The 16,327-nt window shown below is 39.1% G+C and overlaps 1 protein-coding gene across 1 annotated transcript; it reads left to right on the top strand.

Moving 5' to 3' along the window:
- Window positions 1-474: 474 nt before the first annotated feature.
- Window positions 475-15,036, top strand: kif4 (kinesin family member 4). The gene is made up of 31 exons (XM_034606024.1): window positions 475-707; window positions 2,365-2,510; window positions 2,592-2,706; window positions 2,957-3,147; window positions 3,284-3,373; window positions 3,507-3,673; window positions 4,865-4,959; window positions 5,134-5,253; window positions 5,423-5,598; window positions 5,792-5,853; window positions 5,960-6,092; window positions 6,286-6,344; window positions 6,660-6,765; window positions 7,147-7,254; window positions 7,392-7,568; window positions 7,865-7,968; window positions 8,138-8,282; window positions 8,395-8,505; window positions 8,594-8,677; window positions 8,905-9,018; window positions 9,181-9,336; window positions 9,451-9,548; window positions 10,411-10,540; window positions 10,635-10,805; window positions 10,925-11,044; window positions 11,146-11,223; window positions 11,450-11,551; window positions 11,993-12,160; window positions 12,865-12,990; window positions 13,660-13,776; window positions 14,425-15,036. Exons 2-31 carry the CDS (start codon window positions 2,388-2,390, stop codon window positions 14,635-14,637), a joined length of 3,759 nt encoding a protein of 1,252 aa, XP_034461915.1. The 5' UTR covers window positions 475-707; window positions 2,365-2,387; the 3' UTR covers window positions 14,638-15,036.
- Window positions 15,037-16,327: the final 1,291 nt, after the last annotated feature.

The raw sequence follows: 16,327 nt of genomic DNA on the forward strand, positions 1-16,327 counted from the left end.
GACCCAGATATCTTACTTTGTTGACTACATTTAGGAACTGCATGGTTTCTAGCACAAGAATGACAAGCAGAATAATTCTCTCAGACTTTAAGATAAACAGAGAAAGATAGAGAGTGATTGCATTAATACCATCTTATAATCATTGACAGAGCAGCTGACTTGCACACACTAGAGTCTTGGCGTATTAATTTCCCATTCATCACTCTTTGTACATATTGTCTGTTGCTTATTTTTTGCACAATTCTTAATCTATCATTCTTTGTATGTGTTATTTATTGTTAAGTTGTTTGTAATATCCTTAACTCAATATACGCTGTATGATCTTTTACTAGAGCAATGCTCAACAGACTCAAATTCCCTGTATGTGCACAAACATAAAGCTCATAATGCATCCTTTGTCAATGCTGTACTTTTCTATTCTTCCTGTGGGGGTCAGTAAAGCGGCGCAGGTGCCATAAAGCACGCGTAGAAGAAGGCTGCGCGGGGAGGAGCCGGGTGTTTGAAAGTGGCGGGCAGTAACAACACTCATCTCACAGACGACGTCGGCCTCAACAACACAGGCCAAGAACAACGTTTACAACAAGTCAACACTCAGAGGAAACGTTTCACAGAGGCGCGCGGATATCCATGTCCTCTTCTATCGACCACAGCCTCCGGGTGCAAGTTCGGTGACACACGTTTCGTGCTGTTGGAGGAGACGTGGAAAGGTAACTTAAAAAAAAATCAACGTATTGCTAATAACGGCAGCTAGCTAGTTGATGACATGATGTTATCAGGGCGCTCGGTTCACGGTGGTTTGTTTCTCCACCAGTGCTGCTGTCAATTCGTTCGAATGCACTTTTAACCACCGCTAACGACAAAGTTGCTAGCTTGAGTTTCAGTGCGTCTCCATTGGAATGAACGGGAGCTGCGGTTAGCCTACTGGCTCGTGTGTCCTATAATACGAACCGATTGACCGAGTGACATCACAGGGAAATAGATGAGTTATCGTAAAACGGTTCGTCGCAGGGTGATATCTTAACACACAGCTCGGTTCTGATGTGTCCGCTCGGTTAATGGAACTGGAAGCTGTGGTGTTATCCTCAGGCAAATCAGCTGCTCCACACACGGTGAATCGTGGACCGACTCTGGGGACAGTTGTGACAACACCCATATCGATTCTCCCGAGACAATTGTTAGATTCACCGCCATAAAACCAGTCCCATGTTCCAGACACTGATACCATTTACCTTGACTGTACTACATGTGGGGACTGCTGCCCACATGTGTAACTTTATACTTTACAATATAGGACAAGATGGTGAATATCCCTGTGCCACACAGTTCAGTTTGATCAAACACGGTCATAACAGAAGATTATGTATTTTAGTGTATGGTAATAAAGTGTATCTGACATTTCCATTTCAAATGTATTAATCATGTTTACATCGGTATACATAATAATAATAATAACTAGAATTTGTATAGGTATGTTATTCAACGTTTTAGGAATAATGATAAAACAATGGGACTTTCCTTTATTTATAGTCATTTTGAAGTAAAGGGTAACATAACAACAAAGGACAGTCAACTGAAAGACAACTGCAGATGTTATTATTATTATCATTATTACACAGAGAGATCTTTAAGAAGTTTTTTCTTCAAATCACATCTATCTATCTGGAGCAAAAATTCCATTATAATGCCAGCCACTACGACAGCTACTGTATATAAATAACAGAACTTTGATGTTGTCTCATCGTCACTGTTGAGTTGCTTTCTTCAATTTCAATGTTTTCCCTGCTGTTCTCAAATTATAACAAAACATTGACGCTAGGCATATAGCTATAGTCTCCTCATGAGAAAATTCTTATTTTGAATAACAGGAATCACTGGGTTTATCTCCCACTTGGGTCAGTGTCAGCACTTTATTTTTTAGTGTCTCTTGTTTTAAAGGTTATGTTTAACTGACAAACTCACCTGAGTGTCATGTTTGCATCACCTGAATGCTGTACTGGACTCTCATCTTGCTTTATAAACACGGGGAGGGACGATATACATGACATTAATGTGTGCCTGGAGTAGCGACTAAAACAAAGAACAGAAAAGCTCCGATCACAACATGCTGGATTGTGATTCTATTCTCTGCTCTGGATACCATTACCCTACTATATCTTTACATAGAAAATATCTTGGCTTCTATATTAATGTTTTTTTTTACTCCTGAACGATATGTAATGTTTTTTTCATAAGTCCCTTTTCCAGTGAAAATATTTAAGGACTTCTGATGACACATCTGGCCACATTATTGGACTGGTGTTACTCACTTCTCTTCTTCATTATAACATCCTCCTCTTCCCTTTTTCTTCTTTTCTTCCCTAACAGGATATTTACTGGAATCTCTCATCATGACAAATGAGGAGGGGAAGGTGATCCCAGTGCGGGTTGCTTTGCGATGCCGTCCGTTGGTACCGAAAGAAATCAATGAAGGATGTCAGTGCTGTCTCACTTATGTGCCTGACGAGCCCCAGGTGTGAGCTCAATCATTTGGGAAAATACTTATGTGTTAAACTTTAATGCGTAAAAATTGCTAAATTTATGTTTGTTTTCAGATAATTGTCGGCACAGAGAAGGCGTTCACCTATGATTATGTGTTCGATCCCAATGCTGAGCAAGAAGAAGTCTACAGTACGGCTGTGTCCCCCTTATTGTCTGGGCTTTTCAAAGGTAGCTATGCCTTGTGAAACAGCGATTGTCTCTGTCTGTCCAGTTTTACCCTAGTACTGGGATATGACCATGCAGGGTCTGCAAAATAAGAACAGATTTGGATCTATAGTTTTGCTTAAAGAGATGTAATATCATTATTGGCTGCAAAAAAGTAAAATGTAGAGCATCATCAAATGAACTAAGTCAAGTCAAATTATTGTTTTTGTTGTCTTCGTCATTTTGTATCCTCACTAAATTGTCCTTTTTGTAGGCTACCATGCCACGGTTCTTGCTTACGGACAAACGGGATCAGGAAAGACCTTCTCCATGGGAGGAACATACACATCAGCTCAGGAGAATGATTCTTCAGTTGGAGTTATCCCAAGAGTTATCCAGAGAATATTTCAGGAAAGTGAGAAACGGAAAGACAGTGATTTCTCTCTGGCAGTATCTTACCTGGAGGTTGGTGGACATATTGTTTTGTGTTATACATTTTTTTAAATGACATTTATTGTTGTCTTCGTCATGCAGCAAATGTTACTTTACTGCACAATAGTTATATAATTTTATTTGGTGAAGCATTTCCTTTTGATTGTAGATCTATAATGAAGATATATTGGACTTGCTATCTTCATCTAAAGATAAACCTTCCATCAGCATTCGGGAAGATCCCAAAGATGGCATTAAGGTGAGTGACATCACACATTGTCTCTTGTATTGGGAGCTTATAATCAATGGACAGATAAACCTGAATAAACTACATCCATGTCTAATTCTATATGTTGGTGTCAGCCTGTGTTTTCATTGACTGTCTTTTACAGATTGTGGGCTTAACTGAGAGGAAGGTGTTCACTGCCCAGGAGATGGTGGGCTGTCTAGAGGTGGGAAACTCTGCTCGCACTGTCGGCTCAACAGCTATGAATGCTGCTTCTTCACGCTCACATGCCATCTTCACCATCACACTGGAGCAGCGCAGAGGGACAGACAAGTCAGTGTGGTGTTTTCTCCATTAATCATTTTATCATTGTGATACTTACTTGTTGGTTTAACATACCTTTAACACCACAAACTTAACTCTCTCATATTGTTCAGACCTTTAACTCAGTACTTTGAAGGAACTGCAATTATGACTTCAAGTTTTTTTCTTAAAGTCTTTCCAAGCTTTGCACACCTGGAGCTGTGCTGTTTAGCTTTTTCTTCCTGGCAAATCCTCTCATGGTCCCATCAGATTAGTGTGAAGTGTCTGTGAGCTGCCATCTTCAGGGCTCAATGGGTTTTAAGTCTGGAGTTTGGCCAGGCTACTTAAAGGCAGTCAGAGACTTGTCCTGAAGCCACTCCAGTATCTACTTGGCTCTTCTTGCCCCAGCCTGCATTCTGGAGTAGGTTTCTTCAGGGAGCAATAGCTGTATTTGGCTGCATTATTCGTGACCAGTCTCCTTGCCTGTGTTGCTGTGCAGTACCCCCTATTGCATGAGGCTGCTGCCACCACCATGCTGCACCGTTTGGTTGGTTTTAGCCTAATCTCTTTAACCAGATTCTACATGTGAATATGCCGGATCTGTGAGGGACAAGATTTTGGGCCTGGAAGCGTCTGGTTTCTGTTTCTAGTTTGACCAATCACATTCGAGCTGACTTTTGTTGCCCTCAGGTAAATGGTCTGTGTTGAGAGAAATAGAGGCGGAACACATTGACTGAAATGTGTTTGCTATTGGCTTTTTAACTTATTAAACCTAAAATGTTGTCTGAATCTGAAACATCAAAGTATCACTTTTTGTGTTTTTATGTGGACACAAGTTTGACTTGTGTGATAAAAGAAACAAGTCAAACTGTAAACAATGTGCAGTGAATGCAGTTTTGGCCCATATATCTGCTGTCGAGACCGCAAGCCCCAAAATATTGGCTGTTGCCCCCAGAGACTAATTTGTCATCAGTTGACATCCAATGGGCTCAGTGGTGATCAGTGCCTGGTGTTCTCAAGACAGAGTTTCATTAGACTAGCAAATCATTTTCTTCAGACTCAGTCATTTTAAATGTTTGACAATCTCCACAGAGGCTGGTTTGTTTGTTGTTAGTGTTTTTTGTTGTAGAGATACCATATGCTACTGACCCTGAAATTGGACTATTATGTGCAGTTCTATATGCAATACATGCTTTTGAACAATTTAAACTTTTGTTGCAGAGTCGACTCAATGGTTTCAAAGTTGCACCTTGTGGATTTAGCTGGTTCAGAGCGACAAAAGAAAACCAAAGCAGAGGGCGATCGGTTAAAAGAAGGTAAATTAATATATCAAATTTTCTTAAGATTCAGTTATTTATAAGTTGTCAACTCTCAATTTATGTTTCCCCCAAATTTTGTATATACTCCTTATGAACTTTATACTCTTTGTATTGTGATTGTATCCTTAATAACACTATTTCTGTTTTGATGCCATTTATTTTCTTCTGTAGGCATCAGCATCAATCGCGGCCTTTTGTCTTTGGGTAACGTCATCAGTGCGTTGGGAGATGAAAGCAAGAAAAACTCCTTTGTTCCTTACAGAGACTCCAAACTCACCCGCCTGCTACAAAGTAGGCTTTAGTCATTGGTCATTATGTTAGTCAGATTCCATTCTCACTTTTAGTGTCTAACTGTCTGTTTGAAAGTCTTAATTTTTCATCCATGTATCTGTTCTGTTGCGTGCGTGTTGTTGAACGCAAAACCGACAACTTTTGTTTTTTTCTGTATTTGCTTCATCAGACTCTCTAGGAGGCAATAGCCACACTTTGATGATTGCGTGCATCAGTCCGGCAGACTCAAACATGGAGGAGACCATCAACACCCTGCGATACGCGGACAGAGCTCGCAAAATTAAAAACAAACCAATCGTCAATGTTGACCCCAGATCTGCAGAAATGGGCCGTTTGAAACAACAGGTACAGAGACTGAAAAAAAATCTTTGTCGAGTAAATTCAGCTCAGTTACTTATTTACAAGCTGGAAATCTTTGTTTATATTAACTATTGTTTAAAAAAGAAATCAAAGATTGATAAAGCTGAGAGTCCGTGACACGCAATCTACCTTCCTCTCTTTAAAGTTGATGGTTTAAGTGTCTTGATTTATTCTTTAGGTTCAGGAGCTGCAGGTGATGCTCCTGCATGCCCGTGGAGGGGTAGCTCCGGTGCTCTCTGGGTAAGACAAAAAATTCCCCAGTTACATAATGTGAGATAAATACACCAGGGTTACAGTATTACCCACAGCAAAAGGCTGCAACAGTCACACAGTCCGTCTGTTACAGGTCAGATTCATCGGAGAATGTTACCAAGCTGGTGGAAAGGAACCGCGCTCTGCAGGGCGAGAACATTAAGCTGAGCAGGGAACTGAGTGAGGCAGCTGGACAGACCGCCTTCATGTTTGAAAAGATCATTATGGTGATGACCTTAAAGTTGACCTTCCCTCTTTCAAAACCATAACTGAAAACAGAAAAATAAAATGGCTGTTGATATAAAAAAAGTTTTATTCATTCACTTAGTTTATCTTTTGGTGTTTCCTTTTATCTGACAGTTTACTGTTCAGTATTGTTCTCCATCGTGTTTAACATATTGCATTTGCTCTATTCTATAGACGGAACACGCAAATGAGGTACTGCAAAGCAAACTGGAACAACTGCGGCACCATGCAGCGTAAGTTCACAAAGGCATGAAGCCAGGAGTGATTTAAAGGGTCGGACAGAGAATAATGAAGACATAGAAAACGTTTCTGTGCCAAGCCATTCTTCTTTAAGGTTTAGTTTAGCTTTGGATCGTCAGATTTTTTTCCTTTTTATTTGTTGTTGCATACTAACGATCTCAAGAGCTTTAACAGTACAACTGGTTTTTTTTTGTACCTGAAAGACTATATCTTCTGTTGAGAAAAGGTATTAAATGATTGATGTAAAAAGTGTATTGACCAAGGAGTTGATTATATTGAGCCTTACTCTTTATTTACCTTTGTTTCAGATGTACAGTGGATCTTGAGAAATTGTTGGAGACGCTGGATGACCAGGAATTGAAGGAAAATGTTGAGGTGATGAGGAATCTGCAAGAAGTCATCTTAGAGCTCAAGGTACTAAAGTCAACTTATACAATTATTCACCAAAAGACAGCAGGGTCGAGATTTACTGAAATTTGCAGTGGACATCATATTTTACTTTTTATAGACTCACTTGTGTAATCTATAATTAATAAGTGAATTGAGCTTTTTGACCATTATTTATTGAGCACAGCTTTTGAAGCGTGTGCAGTTTGGACACTGTTCAAATGAAAGCTGGCACTTTGTACCAATTATTTCTTTTCAAATTGAATGTACTGAAACTCGGAGCTTGAAGACCAAAAATATGTTTCTGTCCAGATACCTACAATCTCGACTATATATCCAGCTCTGGATAATTTGTATCTCAAAACCATTATTTTTTAAACAGTTTTACTGTTTGTTGGATTTTAAAAGAATGAGAGCGCAGGCATAACTGCCTCCATCGAAGCTATGGCTGCAGGAGAGGACGTACCTGAGATGTCTGCGAATGGAAGTAATAATGCTGCAGAAGACAACCAATCAGTACGTTTACATTTATGCTCTTATTATTCACATGAAATAACATTTGTCAAAGAATAAAAAAGTGTCTCCTTTCTTATCTTTTTACTCCTGAATGATATGTAATGTAAGATGTTCCCCACTTCCAACACATTAAACAGGATGCCGCCGGTGGTAAGGACTCCCCGGAGGCCTTTGCAACCCATCATGCATTGCGGCAGGCCCAGCTCTCCAAGGAACTGATCGAGCTGAACAAAGTGTTGAGTTTGAAGGAAGCTTTTGTGAAGAAAATGTGCCAGAATGACAGCCAGCTTGAGCCGATGCAGTCAGAGCACCAGGTAAGAGAATGTTTGATACATTTCTGACATGAATGGCTTAAAAACTGCTTTGTAATATTGTGCTCATATTCTGTATATTTAAATTCTAAATCCTATTTATGATCCTATGATTTTTTGAATTTACTGACATTGATTGTGTGGGAATCCACTTAACATGAGGTGGGTCGTGTGAGCATTGAAATGGGTTATGTATATATCATAGTGTTTTTGTGTGATTAATATTTGTTATGAGCCATATAAATTAAGTTTTGAAAATTGAACAGGTTTTAATCTTCAGAACAATGTGTCTCCCACAGAAAAACGTGATGTCTCTACAGTCGTCAGTGGAATCTCTGCAGAAGGAGAAAGAGGATCTTGTGTTGGCTCTTCAGTCTGCAAAGAAAGACACTAACCAGGCCAAGTAGGAATACTGAGTTTTTCTTTTGCTGTGGTTTTGTTGCATCTCCATGTAATATTGAAGCCTATTTATGAGTTTTATTGGTTTTTATGTAAAATTTCAAAAGTGAACTAATAAGCCCTCACTCTTTTACTTCTATCTTTGTCTGACAAACATCACCTCCGTCTTGTAGGCTTAGTGAGCAGCGGAGGAAGAGGCTGCAGGAGCTCGAGGGTCAGCTCACAGACATGAAGAAGAAGCTTCTTGATCAGTCTAAAATGATAAAAATCAAAGAATCCTCAGTTCAGAAAGTTGGCAAACTCATGCACGAGATACAGGTAACAACTGATATTCTTTCCATTTATTTAATGTCTGTGATGGTGACCATTTTAATACTACTTGTTTCACATCTAAGATGCCCAATCTAAGCACAATAACACTTTCTCACAGTCCATGAAGACGCAGCGTACGCAGCTGATGAGACAGATGAGGGAGGACTCTGATAAATTCAGACAATGGAAGAGCAAGAAGGACAGAGAGGTGCTGCAGCTGAAGGAGAAGGTGTGTAAGGATCAACTTCTTCTTGAGACACTTTAATTCACTCAGTGATTTTTCTTTTCTCAATTCTTTGTCTTCATTTTTTTTACAGGATCGTAAGCGCCAGTACGAGATGCTGAAACTCGAGCGGGATTTCCAGAAACAGGCCAATATTCTGCGTCGTAAAACTGAAGAGGTGAGACGTTTGATCTCAAAGTAAATATGCTTGCTTTAATATTTTCAGTATCTGTAAAATAGAAAATACATACCATAAACATTATATTTTGTACCAACAAACGTCTGATTGACTCATGCTCTAAGATAATTAAGTTTGAATATCATGTTCATGTTAAACCGCTTAAATTAAATATAACCTGAAATGATCCAAAGTTGAATTTTGCAAGTTTATTGTTTCCCTTTCAGGCTGCAGCTGCAAACAAACGGCTGAAAGATGCTCTACAGAAGAGAAGTGAGGTGGTAGACAAACGGAAAGATGCTCAGAACAGAGGAATAGAGGGAGCTGCTGCAAGAGTTAAGGTAGTAAAACCTGCTTCTAGTGGCATTGACTTTTATTTTGTCAATTAGAGGTCATTAAATGCAAATGGAATTATATTTATAATAATACATGAGTAGGTTGTACAATGAAATATTTCTATATTGACCATCTTTGTATTGTTAACCCTGCGTTTATGTGATCAGACTTGGCTTCTCAATGAAGTGGAGGTGATGGTCAGTACAGAAGAGGCCCGGCGCCACCTCACTGACCTGCTGGACGACAGAAAAGTGTTGGCTCAGGAGATCAACCATCTAAAACAGCAGCTCGATGCCGGGGAGAGACCTGCTACCAAAATAAGGGTGAGCTGAACTTGAGATAAAAATCCACAAAAGTGAGAATAAGTGAGAAGTCATTGCACCAACAGAGCAGAAATGTTACATAAAATCACAGTTTAATTTTGTCCATTCATGCAGCGCCGGACCCTGATCATCTCTGAGCTGGAGAGCCACGGGGCGCTGGAAACGCCTCTGACCAAACAGGTGGAGAACCTGCAGACAGAAATGGCTCTCAGGTGAGTCACAGAAACCCTCTCAGACTTGGTCCTAAACTGTTCATTTGATTTGAGCTTTATATTTAATCTGCATTTATCAAACTCTGTCTTACCTCAGGCTGAAATACTTTCCAATACATATTTATCAGCTAATATGTTTCTCATTTGCAAAATAGTTTAAAAAACTGAACAATGTTCCATCCTGAGCTCGCTAATGTCTGCTGGTAGTCGCCACCATCTGGCTAAAGCGGATATTGCACATTTTCTTTCAAGATACTGTATGTGCTTTCATTTCATGTCAATGCATTGGATTGCCAAATAAATGGAGGAAATAATAAGAATTCAGTTGTAATATTACGAGAAGAGCAGTCAAAATTTTTACAAGAATAAAATCCTAATTTTAGGCTACATGTCAGAAGAATTTGAGCAGATGTCACTCATTATACAGTAAGCAACAATACGAATACTGAAAATATTCTTAAAAAGAGCACCACATTATCACAAGTATCAGGACTTTGAAATGATTGTGTAAGAAACTGTCAATTCTGACGATCACGCGGATTTGGAAATGTTTGGTAGCATTCAACTGCAGGGTTATTGTTGGTTACATCTACGTTCAAGATTTGGGATCCAGAAGGAATTTTATTTCTTTAGCTTTATTCTCTTAAAATTATGACATTGTTCTCCATTACATCTTTATGTTGGTAATGCTGGTAACACTATTCTCGCGATCTTAGAATTCTTTTCTATATCAAGATGGCCTAATACTAATAATTTTGTGACTGTGAAACCATGATATAGATTTTACAAAAAACTCTATTTCTGTATATCCTTGTTCAGCAAAGGGATAATTAAGTGTTCAGACTAATTTGTATTTGAACAGGAACGCCCAGATCGCTGACCTCCAGCAGAAACTTCTTCTCGCAGACAGCGAGGGGCGTTTGAAACAGCGGATCGACGCCATCACAAGCATCGTGGAAGCCAAGTGTGCCCTTAAAGTCTTGATGTCTGAGGTGATTGTCTTCTCTTAGAAAGTCCCATGATTCACAACTTTTTTTTTTTAATTAATTCATCGCGCATTAATTTGCTGCTTTGTGGTTCATCTAGCTGGTGTCTGCTAAAACAGCCAGTTCCAAGCTGGAGAGTGAAGTCAAACAGGAAAAAGGAAACTCACAAGATATAAGGAAGATGCTCGCTGATGAGAGAAATGTGATGTCAACCATGGACATGGAGCATCAGCAGCAGTTGGTGGAACTGGAGCAGGAACATCAAGAGAAGGTGTCCATTTGAACCAGTCTGAACCATCATAATCCTTTTTAGAGAAAGGTTAGCCATAAAATAATAAGTTGTGTGTGCACTGTGTGATATATATTAACTTTTTTCATTTCTGTCCGCAGGTGCTTTACCTTCTTAACCAGCTACAGAGCAAACCCATATGTAGTGAGTTGGACACAACAAAGCCGACAGATGAGGAGAGTTCAAAGGAGAAGGAGCTTCTCGAGCGCCTCAAAGTTCAGGTTTGTCTCCGCTGGTTCCAGAGTGTTTAATCCACTCTCACCGTTTTTCTAAGAAAATCATGCCGAAGTCAATCACGTGCTTATTTGTAATATCATTTTAGGAAGAAGAGCTTGAAAAGCTGCAGGAATTAAGCGAGCAGAACCAGAAACTGCTGGAGCAGAACGAGCAATACAGACAGGTGACTGTAGAATTCACTCAATAAAAAAACATTTTCTTATCATTTAATGTGAAGTGAAATTATGAATAATAAATTCTGTGCTTTAATTTATAACACAGCTTTAGAAAAACGTACTATTGAAAAATGTGTCGTCTGGTAAATAGTTGCATTTTGATGTTGCTGTTTATTTATCTTCGCCTGTGCTGTGTGATTGAACACAACCATATATTGTGTTTCTCCTCAATAGAAACTCTCATTGCTTCACCTGGCAAGTGGGAAAAAGATCCTTGTGCCTACGATAAACAACGAAAAGAGCCCAGATGACTCGTTTGAGTACGTTCCTCCAAAGGTTGGTATTGCAAATATTATACCTTTTTTATCTATTGTGTGTTTAATGTTCAAGTTGGGTTATTTAAATACGAAAAAATTTACATTATATTGAATATACATATATTTTATTTGGCACTTTTCAAGCTTAAGCAAGTGTTTTCCAAGTGAAAAGAGAGGAAGAGTAGAAGTTACTATCAGAAATTCATATATAGCAACAGCACTGAGCCTGTACAGTGATAAATAGGTATCTTGGTAATCTTGTTATGAATAAAATAAAATGCATTAAAACAAAGTCTGTCTAAAACAATATTAAGAATGATTTAGTCAGAAAGTTGTAAAGTAAGACAACAATGCACCAAGAGTGAATGATTCTGTGAACGTTATCTGTTTTATTTTAATAATTAAGCTATGTAGCTGAATCCAAGTTTTGTTTTTGTTTTTTTCTCTCTATGAATAAAAGCCTAAAGTGAAGCGCTTCACCACAGCAAAAGCACCACTGAACATGGCCATCAGCATTGAAGAGCTGATGTCTGAGAATGAGAGCGAGAAGGAGGAGGAGGAGGAGGAGTGGCGCCCTGAGAAACCCGAGAAGGGACGCAGGGCCTCAAAAAAACCGAAGGCAACTGGGGTAAGACTGGGATGGGGGACATCTTTGTTCAGTGGAAGGTCACAAATGTTGTTCGTGTTAAATTTCTCTTTAAAGAATGACTATTAATTGACCTGTCTACTAAATCTGTAAAGCTGCTTTCAGACATGCACTGAACTCTGGATAATCTTCTGACATTTTCCCCGCGGGGCTGTATATGAAAACGCAATTGTCTGAGGGAGGGTGTCTGAACTTTGTCCAGAGTTTCTCCTGCCAGCCTCCCAGTTAAAATTCAGCAGACTGTCTGAATCAGCTCATGTCACCAAGAGCAAGTGGGTGTGTTGATGACGCCTCTAACATGCGACAGACTAAAACAAAAACACAAATATCTCCAGATGAAAAAGTGGAGCCATACATGTAGAAGACACAAAGATGTCCAGAGAGCTTTGGTTATAAAGGGTGGTGTTGATGTGCTGTAAACAAAAACATGTGATCACCACTGCGGTATTGATGCGTTACCTTCTGCCTCTGCTTGCACCTGAATGCTCTGGAAGATTCTGTGTTGTTGTGAACAACAATAACACAGATTCTCCTGCCGAGTCTGAACCCAATTCAACGGCCTTCTGCCAGAACTCATGTCTGAAAACGGTTTATGTATCACATTTTACAGGTTAATGGGCTATACACATATAAGGATCAGGCTTTTGATGCAAATGCCACGATTGTGATGATTTCTCCTCTTGCAGTGTGCGTGTAAAGGTCGCTGCAGTAACAAACAGTGCAGATGTCGCAAAGGAAAGATGACGTGTGGGGAAAACTGCCAGTGTGATCATGAGAAATGCCGAAATATGGACAACCAGGGGCCTTCTGAGGTAAATCATGTTGAATTGTCAGACCATGTTCAGCATCATCAACTGACTGGCTTTTAACTAACTAATCTAACACAACAGTTGTTCTTACAGTTCTTAGGTAGGAATATTTTTGAATTATTATTAAATTTTACAAATCAATAATGGCAAAAAAAAGTTATATAACGTGTGTTACATGCAACTTAAACTTTGTCTGTATATGTTTTCAGTGTTGTGAAAGAAAATCTGATACACAATCTTTTCTCACATGTGCAGGTTGTGTTGTCAGGATGTGTTTTGAACACTCACTAATATCAATCATCAATGTAATAAGTGCCACAAATATTATTAACGTATCAAGTTAAAAGTTATCATTTTTATCGTTTTTGCTTTTATTTATTCACGACTAATTTATTTATGACAACTGCATGACCTCACCTATTATGGAATTGAAATGTTAAACATTTAAGTTAATTACATGAAATTTGTATTAATCTAAAATGACTTCTAGTTACGAGCTCTAGTTAAAGTTTATTTGCAGCCACAGACACTTTCCACTTGTCCAGTCACATCTGACTTTTAACTGAAAAGATATCCTCGCTTTGCTTTATTGAAAACATTGGCTTCTTTTATAATAAATGTATAAGAAACAATAAGCATTGTTCTCGGTTTTGAACGTTTGTCTCATTCCAGGATGCTGGGCCGACAGAAAATGTTTCCAGAGACTCTGAATCTCTTCAAGAACCGACAACTGCCAGCCCTGATAACACCACCTTCTTCAAGCCGCCATCTTGTACTCCCACAAAGAAGGTAAACTGGCTTCTTCTGAACACTCAGCACCACAAAGACAAATCCTTCATGCGGTGGTCTTGAGAATGATTGCCTTTTTAAATGCAGAATATGTGCTTGAGAGTTAAAAAGAAGAAGATTTAAACGGACTGAGATGCATTCTCTTAAGTCTAATTCACATTACATGATTTTAAGCCTGATTTGCCAGCACAAGTTGAAAGTTGCAGACTCTGTTCAGTGTGTGATTGCTGCCAATTGCTGTGTGAGAACTCCTCAAAGACGAGAGAGGCTCGCAAATGTGTCAGACTTGGATCAGATTTCCAGCAGGCTGCTCTACAAAGGTGTCAAAATGCCATGAATGAAAATGAAAGTGTGTGTGTATTGCCAGGACATTGATACCGTGGCTCAATTCCCCCAATAGACACTTTGCATACTCTGGCTTCAAATGACATCATGTAATTTGATTTCTGCATAGTGGGGGGGAAGTGGACATGTCATTCATCTTCATATACAATATATGGTCTCCTTTATTCCTCCTGTTTAGGCAAACTCTGCAAATCCACATTTCAAATTTGTTCTGATTTCAATTGTGTGTTTTTGCGTTTAGTATTTGGTCCACAAAGATCTAATGCAGAACCAGCACTAATGTACCAATCTGTACCATTCTAGGTGCTAAAAGAGATTGTTAGCATGGGGCATACCGCTTCAGACCTGAAGCTGCTCAGGAAACCCATCTTGCCAGAGGAAGAGGAGGAGGAAGAGGAGGAGGATGCAGGGGAGGACAGAACAACAGTCAGTTTCCTCAAGAAGAAGAAAAGACTCCTGACGAGTTTTCAGAACAGTTTTTTCTCTGGATGCACGCCAATCAGAGAGGAGTCTTAATTGGGATGGTGCCGCGGGGCTTTCGACGTTAGGTGTCCGTATGTATGTGTTCGGTTTAATGTCTTTTTTATGTGTTGTCGTAACTTGAAAGTAGCTGTTGACTGTAAAACACTTTGTTAACATGAGGACTGTGAATAGCTTTTATTAGTTTATTGAAATACACAATGAGATGATAAAGAAGCCTGTATGAAACTTTTAGTTGAATGTATTACATCATATTTCACCCATGAAATGAATCTACTTTTCTAATACATTAATTCAATAGATCTTTAATCTACAGTCACATTTTTAATGAGCACCATTCCACACAATGTAGCTCAACATCCTGGAGAGCAACTTGTTTTTAACTGTTCGTGTAGTATCGGAGCGGAATAAAGATTTACAGTTAAATCTTGTTTTTAAAAAACATTGTTTTTCATTTTGTCTCCAAGTGTACCAATGTTTATTATCGTAGCATCGTAAACTGATGGAAAATAGTTTCATTAATGATTAATGTTTTTACTTTTGATATTGCTGAGTTTAACTGAGCAGTTTGAGTATTTCAAATGTAGCACACGTTTCTTTCAAATCCCCCAAACGTTCATAAAATCAAAATAAACAGCCATTGATGAAGTCGCTTTTTGTCTTTTGTATTTAAAACCGTTTCATTTGCTGCTTAAAGAAATATCTTCTCCATCGTGTTTCCTTCAACTGGTGTCAACAAGTTATCCAAGTCCAAAGGCTGCAGCTGGTACTGATGTCACTAATGTAAATGTATGTATAAATCACATAGATTGGTTTGGTGCTTATTTGTGTTAATCAAAGCCTGAACCTCAGTCACTGGGAGATGTCCTCCATGTTGAATGACAAGCACGGGTCACAGGTATAACTCAACACACTATTGAAGAGCAGCCTTTATGTCCCTTTTATGAAGTATTTTACATTATAAGTAGCAAAATACAAAACATTTAGTGGTTATTTAATGTTTTTGACAGTAGCCCAGACTGGACAAACTAAACCCCTTTTGAGTTTTTATGACAACTGAAGGCTACCACGGGTTCTCCATGTTAGACAGGGAAGGGGAGGGTGAGGTGAGGGGTATTCACCTGCAACATGCAACTTCACCACTAGATGTCAGTAAATTCTACACACAACCTTTAAATTTAAGTCAAGTGTTATTTGATTGACTGGGACATTCGATAGCAGAATAATGAGCTAAACAAAGCTTTTGAGGGGGATGTTAAAGGATACACTTAATGACATGATTTTGACATGTCTGTGTTACACCCCACAATTATGTGGCCCTATGGGGCAAACAACATGTCAGATCACTGACATGAAACGACAACAGAAAGCCTTTAAAACAGCCCATACATGGGATTTATTAACATTAAACGACACAATACACACAATGTTAAAATCCCAGGCTGAGGCCCAGCAGAACCAGCAGTCCCCACACTGGAAGCCTCTACTGATCCTGACACAGGAGTTTTTAAAGAACCTCAATCCACCGGCCAGGTGCACCTCATCGATGACTGATCGGTTAATCAGAGTGGCGCTAGAGGAGAGACAAGAGAAAAACAGGGAGACAGAACAAGAACACTACAGCCATAACAGTCTGTACTGCAGTTTATACATATCCCAGTTCCTCCATCATGTGAAACATCCTTAAAAACACACCACACACAGGTCTCATAACAACATACGTCAC

This window comes from Hippoglossus hippoglossus, chromosome 14 (assembly GCF_009819705.1).
Source record: "Hippoglossus hippoglossus isolate fHipHip1 chromosome 14, fHipHip1.pri, whole genome shotgun sequence".
Lineage (NCBI taxonomy): Eukaryota > Metazoa > Chordata > Actinopteri > Pleuronectiformes > Pleuronectidae > Hippoglossus > Hippoglossus hippoglossus.